The following is a 22,528-nucleotide window of genomic DNA, read 5'->3' on the forward strand; positions in this document are numbered from 1 at the left end:
CATCTCTCGCCTCTTTTCTTATTCTCGTACAGTTCGGGTTTCCCAAGGCACACGTGTCCTCAGTCACAGTTATCTGACGGATCTCTCTCTTGGATGAAACTCTCTCAACTTGAAGGATTCCAAAACCCGTTCACACTTGTGGCCATCATCTTCAGGTGGTTACTCACTGCTCTCACATTAGTAAGTTGCGGTCCTGCATAGGGACATGCGGTTCTTGCGCTCCTACACCCTTGCGTTCTCGGCATGTCCTGGGTTCCAAAACCCCAAAGGGGCAAGCTTCTCATAAGGAGGGATTCCGGCATGAACCACATGTTCCTATGCAGAACCGCAACTTATGTGGTGAGTACCCACCTGATGATGATGGCCACGAGTGTGAACGGGTTTTAGAATCCGTCCAGTTGAGAGAGTTTCATCCAAGAGACATGTAAGCCCAAACTCTGGGCCACGACCTTTAGGTCCCAAACATAATAATAATAATTATTGGCCACGGAAATCATTTTTTTCCTGCAAAAGACAAAGCAATGTAATTAATTACGCACTGGCACCAACACGAAGTACAGAAGCCTCAGCGCTGCGGGCGACAACTAGGGATTCTGAGGATAAGTGCAAGAAGGAAAAACGAATAACATCTTTCCACTTCAAAGTTTGGCCTGATGCTGGAAGGGTTAATCCCCAAGCAGATCACATGACACATGCGGAAGTCCAGGAGGGCCCAAAATTAGACAGGAAGTAAAGCAAATACAACTTTCACTCCAGAGCAAGGAATGGCAGCAGCTGGAGATCAGGAGCAAGTGAGGAGTGTGTCTGACACTGAGGGGCTGGAGGGGGAAGACATGCAGGGTGCGTGAGGAGTTACAGGGGGAGGTGTACGGGGTGCGTGAGGGGCTGGAGGGGGGAGACGTATGCGGTGCGTGAGGGGCTGCGGGGGGGGGGACGTACAGGGAGTACAAGGGGCTGCAGGGGGAGATGTACGGGGTACGTGAGGGGCTGCAGGGGGAGATGTACAGGGTTCATGAGGGGCTGCTGGAGGGAGATGTACAGGGTGTATGAGGGGCTGCTGGAGGGAGACGTACGGGGTGCGTGAGGGGTTGCAGGGGGGGAGACGTACGGGGAGCAGGAGAGGCTGCAGGGGGAAGATGTACGGGGTGCACGAGGGGCTGCAGGGGGAGATGTACGGGGTTTATGAGGGGCTGCCGGAGGGAGATGTATGGGGTGCGTGAGGGGCTGCAGGGGGAAGATGTACGGGGTGCATAAGGGGCTGAATGGGGGAGACGTACGGGGTGCGTGAGGAGCTGTGGGGGGGGGACGAACAGGAAGCACAAGGGGCTGCAGGGGGAGATGTACGGGGTGCATGAGGGGCTGCCGGGGGGAGACGTATGGGGTGCGTGAATGGCTGCAGGGGGGAGACATACGGGGTGTGTGAGGGGCTGCAGGGGGAGACATACCGGGTGCATGAGGGGCTGCAGGGGGAGACATACCGGGTGCATGAGGGGCTGCAGGGGGGAGACGTACCGGGTGCATGAGGGGCTGAAGGGGGGGACGTACGGGGTGCGTGACGGGGTGCAGGGGGGAGACGTATGGGGTGCGTGAGGGGCTGCAGGGGGAGACGTACCTGGTGTGTGAGGAGCTGCAGGGGGAGATGTACGGGGTGCGTGGGGGGCTGCAGGGGGAGACGTACGGGGTGCGTGAGGGGCTGCAGGGGGAGATGTGCCTGGTGTGTGGGGAGCTGCAGGGGGAGACTACCGGTTGCGTGAGGGGCTGCAGGGGGGAGATTACCGGTTGCGTGAGGGGCTGCAGGGGTGGTGACATACGGGTTGTGTGAGGGGCTGCAGGGGGGAGACGTACCAGGTGCATGAGGGGCTGCAGGGGGAGACGTACGGGCTGCGTGAGGGGCTGCAGGGGGGAGATGTATGGGGTGCGTGAGGGGCTGCAGGGGGAGACTACCGGGTGCGTGGGGGGCTGCATGGGGGGGAGACGTACAGAGTGTGTGGGGGGCTGCAGGGGGGAGATGTATGGGGTGCGTGAGGGGCTGCAGGGGGAGACTACCGGGTGCGTGGGGGGCTGCATGGGGGGAGACGTACAGAGTGTGTGGGGGGCTGCAGGGGGGAGACGTACTGGGTGCGTGAGGGGCTGCGTGGGGAGATGTACTGGGTGCGTGAGGGGCTGCGGGGGGAGATGTACTGGGTGCGTGAGGGGCTGCAGTAGGGAAACGTACCCGGTGTGTGAGGGGCTGCAGGGGGAGATGTACCAGGTGCGTGAGGGGCTGCAGTAGGGAAACGAACCAGGTGTGTGAGGGGCTGCAGGGGGAGACGTACGGGGTGTGTGAGGGGCTGCAGGGGAAGACTTACCAGGAGCGTGAGGGGCTGCGGGGGGGAGATGTACCGGGTGCGTGAGGGGCTGCGGGGGGGAGATGTACCGGGTGCGTGAGGGGCGAGAAGACTTGCGAGGTGTGCAAGGGGCTGCAGTAGGAGAAACGTACCAGGTGTGTGAGGGGCTGCAGGGGGAGATGTACCAGGTGTGCGAGGGGCTGCATGGGGAGACGTACGGGGAGTATGAGAGGCTGCAGTTGGGGGACATACAGGGTGCGTGAGGGGCCTCCTGATCATCCGACACTGGTCTGCGGTGACATTACGCTGCAGTGTGGCGGCTCCTCCTCCTCTGACACTACCACCTGGCAAAACTACACAGAGACGACTCCATTATGTGACTCGCTGGCATCGGCTTCTGATCAGCACTCCCAGATATGGAGACCTGTAGTTGGAGGTTTCAGTTGTAATCAATGAGTGACTGCTGCAGGTTACAGGAGCACTCACAACTCCCAGAATCCCCTGCACTGTAGCTCAATAGAAAAAAAAAAGTCACACTGCAAAAAGTCTACGTGTATGACCTTCTGCACATGGTGTGTTTTCCGTCCCCCTGTGGCCCTCTGGGTATTGCTTGTGTCCTCTCCCTATGTTACTTTGGATGAGGCGTATGTCCCACACCCACCCCCTTATGGCCCACTAGATGTTGCATGTTTCCAACCCTATGGCCCTCTGGGCGTGACGTGTCTCCCACTATGGCCCTCTTGATGTGGCATTGCCTCTCCTATGGGCCGTTGGATGTGGCGTGTTTCCCCCCCCCCCCCATGGGCCTCTAGATGTGGAGCGTCCCCCCCCCCCCCCCCCCCCATGGGACCCTGGATGTGGTGTGTCCTTTCCTCCCCTATGGGCCTCTGGACGTGGCGTGTCACCCCCGCCACCTATCGGCCTCTGGATGTTGCGTGTCTCCCCCCCATGGATGTCTGGATGTGGCGTGTCCCTAACCACCATGGCCCTCTGGAAGTGGCGTGTGTCTCCACTTATGGCCCTCTGGACATGGTGTGTGTCCCCTCCTATGGCCCTCTGGACGTGGCGTGCCCCTCCTATGGCCCTCTGGATGTGGCGTGCCCCTCCTATGGCCCTCTGGACGTGGCGTGCCCCTCCTATGGCCCTCTGGATGTGGCGTGCCCCTCCTATGGCCCTCTGGACGTGGCGTGCCCCTCCTATGGCCCTCTGGACGTGGCGTGCCCCTCCTATGGCCCTCTGGACGTGGCGTGCCCCTCCTATGGCCCTCTGGACGTGGCGTGCCCCTCCTATGGCCCTCTGGACGTGGCGTGCCCCTCCTATGGCCCTCTGGACGTGGCGTGCCCCTCCTATGGCCCTCTGGACGTGGCGTGCCCCTCCTATGGCCCTCTGGACGTGGCGTGCCCCTCCTATGGCCCTCTGGACGTGGCGTGCCCCTCCTATGGCCCTCTGGACGTGGCGTGCCCCTCCTATGGCCCTCTGGACGTGGCGTGCCCCTCCTATGGCCCTCTGGACGTGGCGTGCCCCTCCTATGGCCCTCTGGACGTGGCGTGCCCCTCCTATGGCCCTCTGGACGTGGCGTGCCCCTCCTATGGCCCTCTGGACGTGGCGTGCCCCTCCTATGGCCCTCTGGACGTGGCGTGCCCCTCCTATGGCCCTCTGGACGTGGCGTGCCCCTCCTATGGCCCTCTGGACGTGGCGTGCCCCTCCTATGGCCCTCTGGACGTGGCGTGCCCCTCCTATGGCCCTCTGGACGTGGCGTGCCCCTCCTATGGCCCACTGGATGAAGCGCGCTCCTCCCATGGCATTCTGAATGTAGCGCGCTCCCCTCATGGCATTCTGAATGTAGCGCGCTCCCCCCATGGCATTCTGAATGTAGCGTGCTCCCCCTCATGGCACGCTGAATGTGGCATGCCCCCATGGCACTCTGGACGTGTCGTCCCCCCATGGCACTCTGAATGTGGTGTGTGTCCCCTCCCCCCACAGTCCTCTTGACATGGCACGCCTTGTCCCTCGATGAGCCCCAAGTTGCGATCTGGAGGTTGTTTTCAGTGACTCCCTCCTGTAACGCTCTCTTTCCTCTCGCACTCCCCAGGTGGTGTCTCTATCAGGCAAGGTATGCCTAGTAACTGGAGCCAGCTCTGGGATCGGTGCCGGTACTGCGTTGCTTTTTTCCCGTCTGGGGGCCCGTTTGGCCCTTAATGGAAGAAATGAAGAGAACTTAAAGGAGACGGCTCGACGCTGTGAGGAGTTCTGTGACCAGAAGGTGGCGTTACTTCTTTTAACAAATATTTTATTGAATTTTTGTCTAATATGGGAGAACAGCTGTAGTACAAGGTTTTCAAAATTTATAGTCCCCAATATAAATGCAGGTAGTACGCTGAGAAGTGGGTCCAGCATGTATTGGCGGCTGTTTGGATCAAACGAGCTCGTACATTCTTCTCTACATTAGATGCGTGGACATGACTACAATAACTAGCCCAATGCGAGTCGGATGTACGTCCCGTCCTTCAGAATGTGTCAAGTCATATTTGCCCATGATAGCCACCCTATATAAAATGCAGAGATAGGATAGGTAAGGTTCAAGGAGAAGAAACAGAAGAGGAGGGGGAAGCAAAGAAGGTGAGAATAGGGGTAATTACCAAGAATGACCTTTGGTAGCCAGTAGCGCGTCTCCTTTGGTACCCAATGGTTGTTAAATTGTAGAAGGAAATTAACATGTATAGCCTGAAAAAAGAAGCCATTTCGCCCAGTGGTGCCCAAACCTTCCCAACTGACCTTATCTGTTAGCCATCAAATGTTCCATCAAGCAGTTGTGTTTGACTATTAGAAACATCTCCATCAATGATGGGACGTCGGGGATCTCCATTTTTTGGCAATAGACATTCTAGTTGCCGTTAATATGCAGGACATAATAAACGGGTCAGAGGCGGGGGAGTTTTCTGTGCCCATTGATAAGAGAATCATAGTATGGTAGAGTTGGAAGGGACCTCCAGGGTCATTGGGTCCAACCCCCTGCTCAGTACAGGATTCACTAAATCATCACAGACAGATATTTGTCCAGTCTTGGAAGACTTCCATTGAAGGAGAACTCACCACCTCCCGTGGTAACCTGTTCCACTTATTCATCCCCCGACTGTCTAATATCTAACCTGTGTCTCCTCCCTTTCAGTTTTACCCCATTGCGTCTAGTCTTTCCTTGTGCAGATGAGAATAGGGCTGATCCCTCTACACTGTGACAGCCCTTCAGATATTTGTAGACAGCTATTAAGTCTCCTCTCAGCTTTCTCTTCTACAAGCTAAACATTCTCAGATCCTTTACCCGTTCCTTATAGGACATGATTTGCAGACCGCTCACCATCTTGGTAACTCTTCTCTGAACTTGCTCCAGTTTGTCTATGTCTTTTTTAAAGTGGGGTGCCCAGAACTGGACGCAGTGTTGCAGATAAGGTCTGACTTAGGGACTCCCACACACTTGCGTTTGTGTTTTTTGTTAACGCGATTGTCAATAGGACTTGCCTCCTATGGTAAACACTTCCTTAGAGACATGTGGCTACCCCTGCAAAAATCATACAGGAAGGCCACTTTCGATCCTCTCTTGAAAGTCGCATGTGGGACTTGGGACACCCACTGAGCGGAATTAGCTCCCCATCCATATCCCGCTGCCCCCCTGTCTTTAATACCGGAATTCCTGGGGTTGAAACTAGATATCCATACAGAAAAAATATGGTCCGCATTGGAGGAGCTTTCAATCACAGACCTTTGGCTGGCACGCATACCCAAAAATAAACAATACGCAGAGAACCTGCTCTCTCAGACAACAATGCCGCCCCTTAACTCCCTATCTTATCTACATCTATATAAAACCCTAGAGCAATTCAACCAATCTTACCCATCCTCCCGCCCATTCTCAGAGCTAGAGTGTGTAATGACAACATGTAACAGCTCCAGCAGAAAACTTTCTCTAATTAAAAAGAAATTCATTACACCTCAAGAGGTGGGCAGACCAGCCTTCATTATCTCGTGGGAGAAGGAGCTGAATCTAAAATTATCTGATGAGGATCTGAGAGCCGTGTTGGGCAGCTCACATGGCCACTCCAAGTGTGTTAGGCTTCAAGAAAACCACTACAAGTTATTAACAAGATGGTATAGATCGCCAGAATGGCTCTTTGCCTATAAACTAGCCGACACAAACCTCTGCTGGTGCTGTGGCGCCCAGACGGGCTCTTTACTACACATTTGGTGGTCATGTTCAGCAATAAGGCCCTTCTGGGACCAAATAGAATCAAAGATTTAAGAAGTCTCTGTTAATAACTTTAAGCTCCTCCCTGAATACATTATCCTAGCTAAACCTTCCTCTAATTACAAACCCTCTAAGACCAACCTAATCACCCACCTCATAATGGCGGCCAAAGCGCTGATTCCAATCAAATGGCTACAACCCGACCCTCCTACTGCAAATCAATGGCTAGCCAAAGTAAATGAACTATGCAGATTTGAGGAACTCATAAGTAAGACCTCTAGAACATACAACAAATTCCTACTAACCTGGAAACCGTGGTTATCAAAAACGCCCTCTAGTCCCTAAAAAGTAATGAGACCTATCTGTACACCTCATGCCTCTGACTAAAGAATTAAACCTTTGAAACGCTCCTCCTGATATTGATGCTTATATACGTGTGTCGTTCCTTCCAGAACAAGAACCTGAGCATTACCCACTCCCCCCCCCCCCCCCTCAACGCCCTCTCCCCCTTCCTATCCTCCCCTAACTCCCCCCCCCCCCCTTCTCCCCACTATATTAGTAGAAAACTTTTCTATTCCACCGTTACTATATTTGTTACAAAAACGCAAACGCGAGTGTGTGGGAGCCCTGAGGAAGAGTAGAGGGCAATAATTACCTCACGTGACCTAGACTCTATGCTTCTTTTTTTATATATATATAAATTCTTTAATTATAAATTTTGGGGTGGATACAGAAAGAAAAAAGGGAAATTTGCTTATCCGGATCGACACCCGGGAAGCATGTGGAAAATGAAAACAAGAAACAGTTTTTCTGCGAACATGCAGAACATTATTAGAACAACAAATTAACAGTGGATGCTTCTCTTAATACATCCCAGAATTGCCTTTTTGGCTGCTGCATCACATTGCTGACGCATGTTCAGTCTATGATCTATTAGTACACCCAAGTCTTTTTCACATGTGCTGCTGCTCAGCCCAATTCCTCCCATTCTGTATGTGCTTTTTTTTTTCATTTTTCTTGCCCAGATGTGTGACTTTGGTATTTAACGAGGAGAATTGCTTTCTGTTATTTGCCGCCCACTGTTCATGTTTTTCTAGATCTTTTTGAATTCTCTCTCTCTCTCTCTCTTCCCTTGTGTTAATTATCCCTCCTAGCTTTCTGTTGTTGGCATATTTGATCAGTTTTCCATCAATTCCCTCCTCAGAATCAATTATAAAAATGTTGGACCATACCTGGACTCCAATAAAGGTAGAATGGAGGGTAGTGCTAAGTGTACTTATTCCCGTAGTGGTTTAATGACCACCAGATATGTATCAGTTTACCAATTTGTTTATGGCATCTCCAGCAGATGTTGGAGTACTGTAGTGAGATTTTGGCTAAATGCTAGGGAGTCCGGATACACCCATATAGGAGGATCCTACTAGTTCCAGATGAGTTGTACAACGAGAGGTTTCTAGTTGGAGCTGGGGTGCCGGTGACCACTGATCTGCATTAGAAGATTCTTGGAGGTATTTTTCCTAATTGATTTGAAAAGGGAGGGTGTATGGAGAAGGGAGTGATAATAGTGCTGTATAGGCCTTAGTGATGCCTTCAGCCTGCCCCCCACGGATATATATAAAGGATTCGTATTTGGTGAGTAAGGTTGTAGTCAAGGGGGTGAGTGATGAAGGAAATGTCATCATTAAAGGTATTTATAAGATTCTTTGTGTGGTAGTTGAAGTGATTTGTGTAATTGTATGAAAGATTTCATGGTTGGTCCCTCGAACAAATCTTCCATCTTGGAGATGCCGCGGACACGCCAGATGTCCAGGCTTATATCTGGGATCGATAGCTGGATCGCCTCTAAGAGTATTTTGAATATTCAAAGAGGGAAGAAGGAAGGGAGGATAGTGTGTCGGATCCTGTTGGGGAGGCGGACGTAGAACACTTTATAGTCGATCTAGGGGCCCATAAGAGATTTATAAGTTCCTAGTAGTCGGTCACATTGGATCCAATCTTTGGGGGGATCATCTAGCCAACAGCTTTTTAGTTAATCGAGTAATAATGTTCCTTTATACAGGGACAACCCAGACCTCCCTGGGAGGGTGGGGGTATAATACTTTGTGGTTGCTTCAAATGTAACACATTAGCAGACTTTGTATTGGATTCCAGATGGTGTTGGGTATGGCCACAGGAAGGTTACAGAATAGATATAGGGTTTTGGGGAGCAGTAACGTTTTGACCATGGCATTACAGCCTATCCACGAGACCTACAGGGCAGGGTAGTTTTTGATATCTTTTTCCAAAAGCATTGATATAGACTATAAATTGGTAGGTCCAGTTGGCTAATGATACCCAAATAGGGAATCATTTATAGGGGTACAGAGACTGTAGCTTTGCTTGCAGGGTTTTGGGAGTTCCCATATTAAGTACTAGAGACATAGAAGTGTTGATTTTATAGTAGTAAGATTTTTCAATAACTACTGACATTGTACTGCCAGAAGGGGGCACTGTGTTGGAAAATGAAGAACAGCCTGGCTGTAATGCCTGTAAATGTCTGACCCCTGCGAGAGTTAAGCAGTAGTGGCTTGTATAAGAGTAGGGGAGGGGCTTAGCACTTTGTATACTAAATAACATGGGAGGGTCACTTATTTTCTTTATGTATTTTTCTCTGATATCTCACTCTGGGGGGCGCTGTTGCATTGTTGTCTATAGGAATCCTTTGGTGCTGGTGTAGTGGTGAGATGTGGTACTACAGTGTATAACTCTCCCCTCTCCCGCAGCCTCTGCTGGTTCCCGGAGACCTGACGGATGAGGCGGTGCTTCGGGGGATGGTGGAGCAGACGGTGGCGCACTTTGGCCAGCTGGACGTGCTGGTGAATAGCGGAGGGATACTGGCCATGGGGGGTATTGAGGACACGACTCTGCAGGACTATGACCGAGTAATGAACGTAAACGTCCGGTGAGAAAAGACAGTTACACAGTCTCCGTGGGCGTCACTGGTCACGTGACACTTGACCGTACGAACGCCTGTCTGTACCAGATATAAATAGGGGAAGTGGAGGACTCTAGGATGGCATTTCCTGGTGATCTCGTTTTCTGCAGCAGGACGTACGTGCAACAGTGAAATAACTCCCCCTCTGCCCCCAGGTCCCTGTTGTTTCTCACTCAGCTGGCGGTCCCGCATCTCATCAAGACCAAGGGGAACATCGTGAACGTCTCCAGCGTCAATGGACAGAGATCGGTGAGTGCTGACGGATCCTTCCAGGCTCCGCCCCATCTGGTGAGGTCGAAAGTATCCTCAGTGATAGCAAAATAAGAGCTTACAAAGAACTGTGACTGCAGCTTTGTGTGTGACTGGAGTATAAGATGAGATGAAACAGCAGAATTGTGACTGCAACTCTGGGTGTGATTGGAGTATAATATACACGGTAACCGCAGAGCTGTAACTGGAGAGACGGTTATACGCTCCATCATAGAGCGCTGTTGGTCATGTGACATTCGATCATATTGGCACCAGATCCATCAAATAACACCAGTGGCCCCGATGAAACCCATTGACTATAATGGGCTCCACCAGGTTTCCATCATGGTGGCCCTTCTATTACTGCTCTAGAGGTGACTGGAGTATAAGACATCCCAAGTGCAGCCACCATATATAGCACAGCAGCATGACCTTTTTGTAATGACATCCTCATCCGCTGCCCCCCACCAGTCATTGGAACCTCTTGTCTTGCAGTTCCCCGGGGTCCTCGCCTACTGTATGTCCAAGGCTGCGGTTGACCAGCTGACCAGATGTGCAGCTCTGGGTGAGTAACTTCCTGTAATCTATAGATACGCCCACTGGCTGATACCAGCTAGCACTAGTGCAGCGTCCAAGGAGCAGGCCCCAGCCTAGGAGACGGCGGGTATGGGTTTAGGCCTTGTCACGGTGGCTTTACCGTCTCCCACTCGGAGGGTAACCAGGGACACGTCCAAGGGACCGAGGACGGGCTATTAATTAGGGAAACTCACGGGTAGTTTACTTTAATCCTTTTGTCACTCGTGATGCCACCGTTCCATCCTCTGCGGTGAATCCAATTGGTAGCAATAAAGAGTTCACACACAGGGATATAACTTTCAGAGCCCAAAACTCCAGAATCTCCTCAAAAACCCTCTTGTACACACCTTACAATCACATATAAAGAACAAGATTACATGACATACAAACAGATACATTTTCCAGACAGTCATCTCACATACCAGATATTACCCATTCAGTGCTACAAAGGTGCAATACACATCATATCGATACACCTAGAAGCCACTAACAATACAGTTAGCACTAGACAAATACATTCATACTGATGGAGGGGCCCCAATAACTGTGGGCCACTACACGAGCACCTGTGGATATAAAGTGATTAGTCTGCACCATTGTCGAAGGGATTTGCTGAATCTTTCAGTCGTTATTTGTTCTCTTGGGATCCATCCTCTGATAATTGACCGCTTGTATGACTGTGGTAAATATTGGCGTCTGCATGCGGGTGAGCCTCTGGGAGGCGGTCGTAGTCATGTGAAGTATGGCTGTGAAATGTGACACAGTCTGAGATCCGACCGCAATAGAATCCCGTGAGCCAGCTGTGGCCGAATAGATGCCAGTGCCTATTGTGCTCCGTCGGAGTAATAAGGATGATGCGCGGGTCACAGTAGGGTAACTGTCAAGCCACGCCCACTTATTAAGACTAATAGAAGGAGGGTTTTTTTTACAGCAGATAATTGGTTTCCAGGGTGATTTTCAGTCCCGTTTTATCGCCATGCTGTGATTCGTCACACATTACCAGTATTGTACATTATCTGCAGATTGCGGCAGAGCGGCTCCTAATGTTCCCTCTCTCTACGCAGATCTGGCGAGTAAACAAGTTCGAGTAAATGCCATCTGGTGAGTAGAAACATCCTACGTCCTTGATACCGGTCTGAAGTCTAGATGTGACTGCAGCTCTGGAAGTGAGTGGAGAATTAGATAGTACTCAACAGAAGAATTGTTACTGAAGCTGTAGCTGTGAGAGGAGAATAAGACAGGATGTAACAGCAGAATTGTGACTGCAGCTTTGCATATGAGTACAGGAAAAATATGATGGAACAGTTGTGACTACTGCTTTGGCTGTGTGTGGAGAATAAGGTATGATGATACAGCAGTGTAGTGACCCAGAGGGTCCTACAGAGTAGTCAAAGAGAGTTAATAAGTTCCTGGAATCTCACTATGAGCCCCAAGGGGACATAGGAGGTGCCCCACCTGAGATAGACAGTGCTACTGCTAGGATATCTATTCCAGCAACAGCTTACTGATTGGTGCTTTAGTTGCTTAGCAACACCAGAGCCCGCATGGGAAAACAAGTGAGCGTACGCTGTCAGTTCTCAGTTGGAGATTGTGAGCAGAAGAGGGCAGACACTAAGACAAGGGATATAGTGCGGTGAGACAGCGAGTGTGTCATCAGAAGAGACAGAGAGAGGAAGAAGGAGAGTAGTGGAGTTTCTCCTCCATCCTGAGTAAGGAAATTGGAGCCAGTCATAAAGAGAGGCCATCATAATAGTGAGTGTTACCTCACCTTGCTCAGTTAATTAACAGTGAAGTATAATCTACCCTGCACGAGCACTTCCAAACTGTTGCTGACCGCCCCAGAGTAAGGAAAGGGAAGAACTTTATTGTCTTCAAATAACCTTCACCTTGAGAGAAGTAATAAATCCCACACTGTCAATGTGGATACAATGTAACTGTTGCTTCCAAATCCCCAAGAGTGAACTGTCTCTATGACCTGACATTACATAGTAAACTGCAGGCCTTCAGTTTACTGGCATCCAATTGGCCCGGTCTCATTATTTCATTACCATAAATAAGGTTATTCTCATATAAAGGCAATGGCGTCACATACAGATATCAGCAGTCGGTGTCTAAACTACGCAGAGACTCTTACCAACCGCCTGCGGTGCAAGTCGCCATATCTGTCAGATTAGCTGCCACTATGACCAAGTGTAAGCTGACACCACCCACTCCAACTACCTCTGGCTCGCTGCAGCAGAACTGTGACTGCTGCTCTTGATGTGTCTGGAGAATAAGATATGTAATGACAGAATTATGACTGCAGCTCTGGGTGTGACGCAGCCAATGTCCTCCTGTAACTTCTACATGTAATATCCTTTCTTATTATTGGCTGTCTGCTCCGCCTCACCCCTGATCACATGTTGTGTCTCTCAGCCCGGGGGTCATTATAACGGAGGTGCATCGGCGCGCTGGCCTGGACGAGGCGCAGTACACTCAGGTACGCAGCATCGGCAATTTTACCTGATTTTGGGCTGTTTTGGTATTTTCTAACCATAATGCTTCTCCCGTTGCAGTTCCTGCAGCGCACACAGCACACTCATGCTCTGGGGCGACCCGGCACCGTGGAGGAAGTGGCCCGGACAATTGCCTTCCTGGCTTCCGATGCTGCATCTTTTATCACCGGGGTAACCATGCCAGTAGACGGAGGACGCCATGCCATGTGCCCGAGATAACACTGTGTACAATTATCAATAAACATGGAAGAAAAATATGTCAGTGTGTACAGGGGTGGAGCGGCCCTGGGTGGTGTTACTGCACTGGGGTGCTTTTGGGCCATGCAGGGTTGAGCTGCTCTGAGTGGGGTTACTGTACTGTGGTGCTCATGGGCCATGCAGGGTGGAGTGGCCCTGGGTGGCATTACTGTACTGGGTTGCTTAGGGGCCATGCAGGGTGGAGCTGCCCTGGGTGGAGTTACTGTACTGGGTTGCTCATGGGACATACAGGGTAGAGTAGCCCTGGGTGGGGTTACTGCACTAGGTGCTCACGGCCCTGGGTGGGGTTACTGTGCTGGCGTCCTTATGGGCCATACAGGGTAGAGTGATGCTGGGTGGGGTACTGCTCAGGGGTGCTCACAGGCCATGCAGGGTGGAGCTGCCCTGGGTGGGGTAACTGTACTGGGGTGCTTACGGGCCATGCAGCATGGAGCTCCCCTGGGTGGGGTTACTGTGCTGGAGGGGGGAGGACTACTTTCATTGATATCGAAGCTCATTCACAAAAGGCATAATAGCTCACTGTAAGCACTAAACACCCCAATACTGGATATATGAATTGCAGCACGCAGTACTTACTATACGTACAGACGACAGGGTGATCACATTGTGAGACCTCATCTGCCCTGATAAGGCAACCTTCTCCGAAGGACCCGACGCTAGACTCGGCCTCCGCCATGAACTTCAGATAGGATCCAGCTCTACATAATAATTGGTAGATTTCACTGGATGGGAATAACTGATAGACCGCTGGGTGCCCCACCAATCCAGAGAACAGGGGACTTGTACCCCCTCCATTTTCCTGTGCAGTATGGATTCAACCCATTATCCCTAACATTGAAGCAAACGAGCCACGGGTCACACCTGCCGCTGCGGCTCAGCGGACGGGAGGAAACCTGTAATCTCATCAACTCACACAGTAACCCAGAAGGCATCTGGCACTCCCGGTGGACACTATTAAGTATTAACCGCGGCTTCCTGGGAACTCAGGTGGTGATCAGCTGGACCAGCAGAGATGAGCATCACCGTTAAGCGATAAATAAGCGGCACTCGCTGCAGTAAACTTCTAAGATGCAGCAAATCTCTTTTTTGCATACGGCATGGGGGACATTGTGCAACAAAGAACACATGACAGCTGTTTCGTGACCGCAGACGACCATATATTGGTCCTGCCCCCTCCCATTGCAAATAGTGCGGAGGGGCGGAGAGGGGGTGGGCTCAGTGCACTGCTCCAGGCTCTTCCAGCCTCCTCCCCCTGCAGAGAGGGACACCATATGTCAGCCGGGCATGAAAACCCGGATGATATATGGTTGTCTGAATAAGCCTTAAGACCCAGAACATTTTTTTTATTTTTTAGGCATCTGGGCTTCATGAGGGCAGAAGAGTTGTAGTTTTTATGTGACATTTGAATTTCTTTTTAACCCTTTCCAATCCAATTTGTATCCTGGTTTTCCTAGGGGGCTTACTCTTTTTTGCCATTATACAACGGCGCTATCTGCTGGCTAAAGCCAGTACTGCATGAGGTGACACGTTGGATAGGCTCCAGCAGCAGAGAGGCTGGCAATACATAGTAAAATAACCTCGAGGGACGTCTTCCAACATCAGAGCTGCCTTAAATCATAATGTCTTCAGACGTCAGACAGTGGATTAGAAAGGGTTAATGCAAAACAAAAATAGCCATTCTGTCTGTTAGCGAAGCGGAGTGCTATAGGTGGTATATCCTTGCTGGTCCAAGTTAATATTAAGTGTTGGAGCTGCTCAAAGAATTCCAGGCCACACAGCCTTGGTGTAATCCTCTGACACTCCTTTATTCCTCTCAGGGCTCCTTCGCACTGGCGGTCGCGATTTTGTGGCAGGAAAGTCGATGGCCAAACACGTCTTTGTACCCAGGATCTTTACTTCCCATAATTTTCCTTGAGATGACCGGTTATACAACACAACATATCCTACAGCTTATATCCAGGTTGCAGGCCTGTTCATCAAACTTTTCATATTACGTAACAAACGAACATGATAATTAGGAAGAGATGAGGGTAGGAGTGGGGGGTAGGGGGGGTAGGTACATTCCAGAACCTACACGTTCCAAAAACAAATGAGTCATTCTTTGCATAGATTTACATCATTAACTCCGGGATGTAATTATTGCTCAGACTTAGCCTTTAATACCTGCTAGCCAGGGTTGCCAAGTTTCTTCATAGTTTTGCATTCTGTCTTGTCTCAAAGCAAATATTTTTTCAAATGAGCAGCGCTCCGAGGTCATTTTAGCTAACTTCTGGATTGAGGAAATCTTTGGGGACTTCCACCCTCTGGCTATCAACAGTTTGACATTGAGTAGAATGTGTGCGATACTTTTCCTACTACGTGGAGGAAAATCCTCTATTCCTATTAGCAAAACAGCCAGTTGTGGTTTTGGCTTAATTCATATATTTTTGATTTTAGAGATTACCGTAAATACTGATTTCCACAGGGAGAAGAGAGAGGGGCACTCCCAGAATAAATGGAGAAGGGAACCCACCTCTCCACAGCCCCTTCAGCATGTATCTGGGGTTCCTTGGAAGATTCTAGCCAGTCTTATAGGGAATAATACCATCTGGTTATCCCCTTATGGTGTCCTTCCAGTGAACTCGCACAGACCGTGTTTTATGGGCCCATCCAAAGGTTTACCCCATTCTGCTAATTCGTATGTGTTTTTTTAGATCTTTTTCCCAATTAAGAAAGTGGACATTTTTTGTTTATTTTCCTCCTCCTCGGCTTCTCCGTATCTCAAGCGTAGTTTTGCGATGTGCCGAGTAAATAACAGATTATACAGGTAGATGGGCAGCATTACTGGAAGTTGTAGATGGGATGACATAAAACAATTAATTTGCATATATTGAAATAGATCGTGAGGCCATTTTTCTTGCTGAACTTTTCAAGCTATTTCAGTTTTGAGTTCTCTTGTATGTCTGAAATTAAATGTAATCCATTCTGTCTCCAAGATTTGCTTGTTAAGTTAGGAAGTTAGGAATTCAAAGTTCTAAGGTCTCTAATGGGATAGGTACTTGGCATCTAGGGAGATGAGCTTTGGACATGTTTACTAAGTTATTCCACATCTCGACTGCTGCTTTAATAGTAGGGCTTTTTGATACATGCATGCCTGGATTAAGTGTTGCAGCTAGTAGGACTGATCGGAGATCCCAGCCCCCTCCTAAATATTGTTCAATTGCTGGCCAACTCATGGCCTCCTTAGGAAAACACCAAGAGCTGATTTGATGTGTTAGGTTGGCTCTGTAGTACGCTTTGAGGTTTGGGAAACCCATCCCCCCTCTTCCCCTGGAGGAGTACAGTATAGAAGCTCCCATTCATGGTCTCTTCTCCCTCCATATTTGAAGCATCTTAAGTACTTCTGGGGGTAAGGGACTGCCAAAGTTCTGAATATGTAAAGAATAGAGATGAGCGAACGTACTCGTCCGAGCTTGATGCTCGTTCGAGTATTAGCGTGTTCGAGATGCTCGTTACTCGAGGCGAGCACCACGCGATGTTCGAGTTACTTTCACTTTCATCTCTGAGACGTTAGCGCTAGAGATGAGCGAACGTACTCGTTACGAGTACTTGCGCACCCGAGTACCGCCATTTTCGAGTACTTCAGTACTCGCGCGCAAAGATTCGGGGGGCGCCGGGGGGCGGGGAGAGGAGTGGCGGTGCGGGGGGTAGCAGCGGGGAACAGGGGGGAGCCCTCTCTCTCTCCCTCTCCCCCCCACTCCCCACTGCTACCCCCCGTGCCGGCACGCCGCCCCCCGAATCTTTGCGCGCGAGTACTGAAGTACTCGAAAATGGCGGTACTCGGGTGCGCAAGTACTCGTAACGAGTACGTTCGCTCATCTCTAGTTAGCGCGCTTTTCTGGCCAATAGAAAGACAGGGAAGGCATTACAACTTCCCCCTGCGACGTTCAAGCCCTATACCACCCCCCTGCAGTGAGTGGCTGGCGAGATCAGGTGTCACCCGAGTATAAAAATCGGCCCCTCCCGCAGCTCACCACAGATGCATTCTGACAGAGATCAGGGACAGTGCTGCTGGTGCCGGAGCTGCTATAGGGAAAGCGTTAGGAGTATTTTAGGCTTCAAGAACCCCAACGGTCCTTCTTAGGGCCACATCTAACCATGTGCAGTAGTGTGGAGGCTGCTTTTTGCAGTGTTGCACATTTTTTTTTTTTTTTGTATATCGGCCGTGCAGAGCATTGCGCCCTGCAGTAATACTCCAGGGCCAGAAGTGGTGGTTAGGCAGGGACAGAAGACATATTGATTGAATATAGGCAGTGGACCTTTGCAAAAACATTTGGGGAAAAAAATCTATTTGGGCTGCCTGTGACTGTCCTCAGTGTTCTGGGTCTCCGCTGGGTGTAGTAGTCCTCCAAATTCATACGCAGCCAGCTAAGTGTTACAGCAGGCTTGCGCAAAATTATTTCCTGGTGTTTCGTAAGCGAAGTCAGCCTCCAACCACAGGCCAATAAGCGGCACATTTAATTACAGCGTTCTGTTTCTGCATTACTGGTAATACAGCATGCTGAGGGGTAGGGGTAGGCCTAGAGGACGTGGACGCGGCCGAGGACGCGGAGGCCCAAGTCAGGGTGTGGGCACAGGCCGAGCTCCTGATCCAGGTGTATCGCAGCCGACTGCTGCGGGATTAGGAGAGAGGCACGTTTCTGGCGTCCCCACATTCATCGCACAATTGATGGGTCCACGCGGTAGACCTTTATTAGAAAATGAGCAGTGTGAGCAGGTCCTGTCGTGGATGGCAGAAAGTGCATCCAGCAATCTATCGTCCACCCACAGTTCTGCGCCGTCCACTGCTGCAACTCACAATCCTCTGGCTGCTGCTCCTCCTTCCTCCCAGCCTCCTCACTCCATTACAATAACACATTCTGAGGAGCAGGCAGACTCCCAGGAACTGTTCTCGGGCCCCTGCTCAGATTGGGCAGCAGTGGTTCCTCTCCCACCAGAGGAGTTTATGGTGACTGATGCCCAACCATTGGAAAGTTCCCGGGGTCTGTGGGATGAGGCTGGGGACTTCCGGCAACTGTCTCAAGACCTTTTAAGACCTTTCAGTGGGTGAGGAGGACGATGACGATGAGACACAGTTGTCTATCAGTGAGGTAGTAGTAAGGGCAGTAAGTCCGAGGGAGGAGCGCACAGAGGATTCGGAGGAAGAGCAGCAGTACAATGAGGTGACTGACCCCACCTGGTTTGCTACGCCTTCTGAGGACAGGTCTTCAGAGGGGGAGGCAAGGGCAGCAGGGCAGGTTGCAAGAGGCAGTGCGGTGTCCAGGGGTAGAGGCAGGGCCAGACCGAATAATCCACCAACTGTTTCCCAAAGCGCCCCCTCGCGCCATGCCACTGTGCAGAGGCCGAGGTGCTCAAAGGTCTGGCAGTTTTTCACTGAGAGTGCAGACGACCGACGAACAGTGGTGTGCAACCTTTGTCGTGCCAAGATCAGCCGGGGAGCCACCGCCACCAGCCTCACCACCACCAGCATGCGCAGACATATGATGGCCAAGCACCCCACAAGGTGGGAAGAAGGCCGTTCACCGCCACTGAGATCCAACCCCCCTTTGAGGACACAGGCACTACCGTCTCCTGGCCTGCACCCACACCCTCACCTCCGCTGTCCTCGGCCCCATCCACCAATGTCTGTCAGCGCACCGTCCAGCCGTCGCTAGCGCAAGTGTTTGAGCGCAAGCGCAAGTACGCCGCCACGCCCCCCCACGCTCAAGTGTTAAACGTGCACATTGCCAAGTTTATCAGCCTGGAGATGCTGCCGTATAGGGTTGTGGAAACGGTGTCTTTCAGAAATATGATGGCAGCGGCGGCCCCGCGCTACTCAGTTCCCAGTCGCCACTACTTTTCCCGATGTGCTGTCCCAGCCCTGCACCACCACGTCTCCCGCAACATTGTACGCGCCCTCACCAACGCGATTACTGCCAAGGTGCACTTAACAACGGACACGTGGACAAGCACAGGCGGGCAGGGCCACTATATCTCCCTGACGGCACATTGGGTGAATTTAGTGGAGGCTGGGACAGAGTTAGAGCCTGGGACCGCTCACGTCCTACCCACCCCCCGAATTGCGTGCCCCAGGTCGGTGGTGGTATCTGCGGCGGTGTATGCTTCCTCCACTAAAGCACCCTCCTCCTCCTCCAACGCAACCTCTGTCTCGCAATCAAGATGTGTCAGCAGCAGCACGTCGGCAGCAGTCAGTGTCGCGCGGCGTGGCATCACAGCGGTGGGCAAGCGTCAGCAGGCCGTGCTGAAACTACTCAGCTTAGGAGATAAGAGGCACGTGTCCCACGAACTGCTGCAGGGTCTGACAGAGCAGACCGACCGCTGGCTTGCGCCGCTGAACCTCCAACCGGGCATGGTCGTGTGTGACAACGGCCATAACCTGGTGGCGGCTCTGCAGCTCGGCAGCCTCACGCACGTGCCATGCCTGGCCCACGTCTTTAATTTGGTGGTTCAGCGCTTTCTGAAAAGCTACCCACGCTTGACAGACCTGCTCGGAAAGGTGCACCAGCTCTGCGCACATTTCCGCAAGTCCCACACGGACGCTGCCACCCTGCGGACCCTGCAACATCGGTTTCGTCTGCCAGTGCACCGACTGCTGTGCGACGTGCCCACACGGTGGAACTCTACGCTCCACATGTTGGCCAGGCTCTATGAGCAGCGTAGACCTATAGTGGAATACGAACTCCAACATGGGCTGCGCAGTGGGAGTCAGCCTCCTCAATTCTTTTCAGAAGAGTGGGCCTTGTTGGCAGACATCTGCCAGGTCCTTGTAAAGTTTGAGGAGTCGACCCAGGTGGTGAGCGGCGATGCTGCAATCATTAGCGTCACCATTCCTCTGCTATGCCTCTTGAGAAATTCCCTGCAAAGCATAAAGGCAGACGCTTTGCGCTCGGAAACAGAGTCGGGGGAGGATAGTATGTCGCTGGATAGTCAGAGCACCCTCATGTCTATATCTCAGCGCGGTGAGGAGGAGGAGGAGGAGGAGCATGAGGAGGAGGAGGAGGGGGGGGGAAGAGACAGCTTGGCCCACTGCTGAGGGTACACATGCTGCTTGCCTGTCATCCTTTTAGCGTGTATGGCCTGAGGAGGAGGATCCTGAAAGTGATCTTCCTAGTGAGGACAGCCATGTGTTGCGTACAGGTACCCTGGCACACATGGCTGACTTCATGTTAGGATGCCTTTCTCGTGACCCTCGCGTTACACGCATTCTGGCCACTACGGATTACTGGGTGTACACACTGCTTGACCCACGGTATAAGGAGAACCTTTCCACTCTCATACCCGAAGAGGAAAGGGGTTCGAGAGTGATGCTATACCACAGGACCCTGGCGGACAAACTGATGGTAAAATTCCCATCCGACAGCGCTAGTGGCCGAAGGCGCAGTTCCGAGGGCCAGGTAGCAGGGGAGGCGCGGAGATCAGGCAGCATGTACAGCACAGGCAGGGGAACACTCTCTAAGGCCCTGGACAGCTTTATGGCTCCCCAGCAAGACTGTGTCACCACTCCCCAGTCAAGGCTGAGTCGGCGGGAGCACTGTAAAAGGATGGTGAGGGAGTACGTAGCCGATCGCACGACCGTCCTCCGTGACGTCTCTGCCCCCTACAACTACTGGGTGTCGAAGCTGGACACGTGGCCTGAACTCGCGCTGTATGCCCTGGAGTTGCTTGCTTGTCCTGCGGCTAGCGTCTTGTCAGAGAGCGTGTTTAGTGCAGCTGGGGGAATCATCACGGATATGCGTACCCGCCTGTCAACCGACAGTGCCGACAGGCTTACACTCATCAAGATGAACAAAGCCTGGATTTCCCCAGACTTCTCTTCTCCACCAGCGGACAGCAGCGATACCTAAGCAATACGTAGGCTGTACCCGCGGATGGAAGCATCGTTCTGTATCCCCATCAAAAACGGGGACCTTTTTGCTTCATCAATCTGTGTATAATATTCCTCCTCCACCTCCTGCTCCTCCTCCTGAAACCTCACATAATCACGCCGAACGGGCAATTTTTCTTAGGCGCACAAGGCTCAGTCATATAATTTTTGTAAACAATTTTTATACGTTTCAATGCTCATTAAAGCATTGAAACTTTCACCTGAACCAATTTTTATTTTAACTGGGCTGCCTCCAGGCCTAGTTACCAATTAAGCCACATTAACCAAAGCGATTAATGGATTTCACCTGCCCTCTTGGTTGGGCATGGGCAATTTTTCTGACGTACATTAGTACTGTTGGTACACCAATTTTTGGGGGCCCTCGCCTACAATGTAATCAAATGAATTTTTAGCCCACCTGCATTACAGCTGACGTTACATCAGCTGTGTTGGGCACTGCAATGGGATATATTTATGTACCGCCGGTGGCTTCCTGGCACCCACCCATGCTGTCGGTCCACAGGGACTTCACAATAGGGAGTTGTACCTGCCTGTGTCTATGAATTAAAAACCCCGGTCAGGTTGGGGCATGCAGTGTGGGCCGAAGTCCACCTGCATTTAATCGGACGTTACCTCAGCTGTGATGGGCACTGCAATGGGATACGTTTATGTACAGCGGGTGGGTTCCAGGGAGCCACCCATGCTGTGGGTGCACACGGAATTCCCATTGCGGAGTTGTACCTGCCTGTGACTATTTATAAAAAAAACGCTCCAGATGGAGGTGGCACAGGATTGGATTTCTCATTGCTTCTGTACAGCATTGTGGACTATCGCCCCGCCCCTTTTAAAGAGGGTCGCTGCCTAGCCGTGCCAACCCTCTGCAGGGTGTGCCTGCTTTTCCTCTGGCAGACGCACTTATAAATAGACATGAGGGTGGTGTGGCATGAGTGTAGCTGAAGGCTGCGCAGGGACACTTTGGTGTGCGCTGTGGACACTGCGTCATGCGGGGGGGGGGGGGGGGGGCAGCATGTAACCCAGGAGAAGTGGCAGCGGAGTGTCATGCAGGCAGTGATTGTGCTTTGTTGGAGGTAGTGTGGTGCTTAGCTAAGGAATGCATTACTAGTGAGGGCTTTTCAGAAGTCAAAGTTGTTGGGAGGGGGGGGTCCCACTCTTGCCGCTATTGTGGCTTAATAGTGGGACCTGGGAACTTGAGATGCAGCCCAACATGTAGCCCCTCGCCTGCCCTATCCGTTTCTGTGTCGTTTCCAGCACTTTCTTGGGTTTTGCTGATTTTCACCAATGAAAACCTTAGCGAGCATCAGCGATATACAAAAATGCTCGGGTCGCCCATTGACTTCAATGGGGTTCGTTACTCGGAACGAACCCTCGAGCGTTGCGAAAACTTCGTCCCGAGTAACGAGCACCCGAGCATTTTGGTGCTCGCTCATCTCTAGTAAAGAATTTTTGGGAGCACCATCATTTTGTAGTGTACTATTCTTCCTAACC

General features: G+C 51.5%; 1 protein-coding gene across 1 annotated transcript; it reads left to right on the forward strand.

The window, feature by feature from the left end:
- The first annotated feature begins 714 nt into the window (after nucleotides 1-714).
- Nucleotides 715-13,118, forward strand: LOC136577241 (3-oxoacyl-[acyl-carrier-protein] reductase FabG-like). The gene is made up of 8 exons (XM_066577057.1): nucleotides 715-791; nucleotides 4,420-4,590; nucleotides 9,330-9,508; nucleotides 9,697-9,790; nucleotides 10,286-10,355; nucleotides 11,431-11,467; nucleotides 12,782-12,845; nucleotides 12,922-13,118. The coding sequence occupies exons 1-8, from the start codon at nucleotides 765-767 to the stop codon at nucleotides 13,078-13,080; spliced, it is 801 nt and encodes a 266-aa protein (XP_066433154.1). The 5' UTR covers nucleotides 715-764; the 3' UTR covers nucleotides 13,081-13,118.
- Nucleotides 13,119-22,528: the final 9,410 nt, after the last annotated feature.

The sequence above is a fragment of the Eleutherodactylus coqui genome, chromosome 8 (assembly GCF_035609145.1).
Source record: "Eleutherodactylus coqui strain aEleCoq1 chromosome 8, aEleCoq1.hap1, whole genome shotgun sequence".
Classification (NCBI taxonomy): Eukaryota; Metazoa; Chordata; class Amphibia; order Anura; family Eleutherodactylidae; genus Eleutherodactylus; species Eleutherodactylus coqui.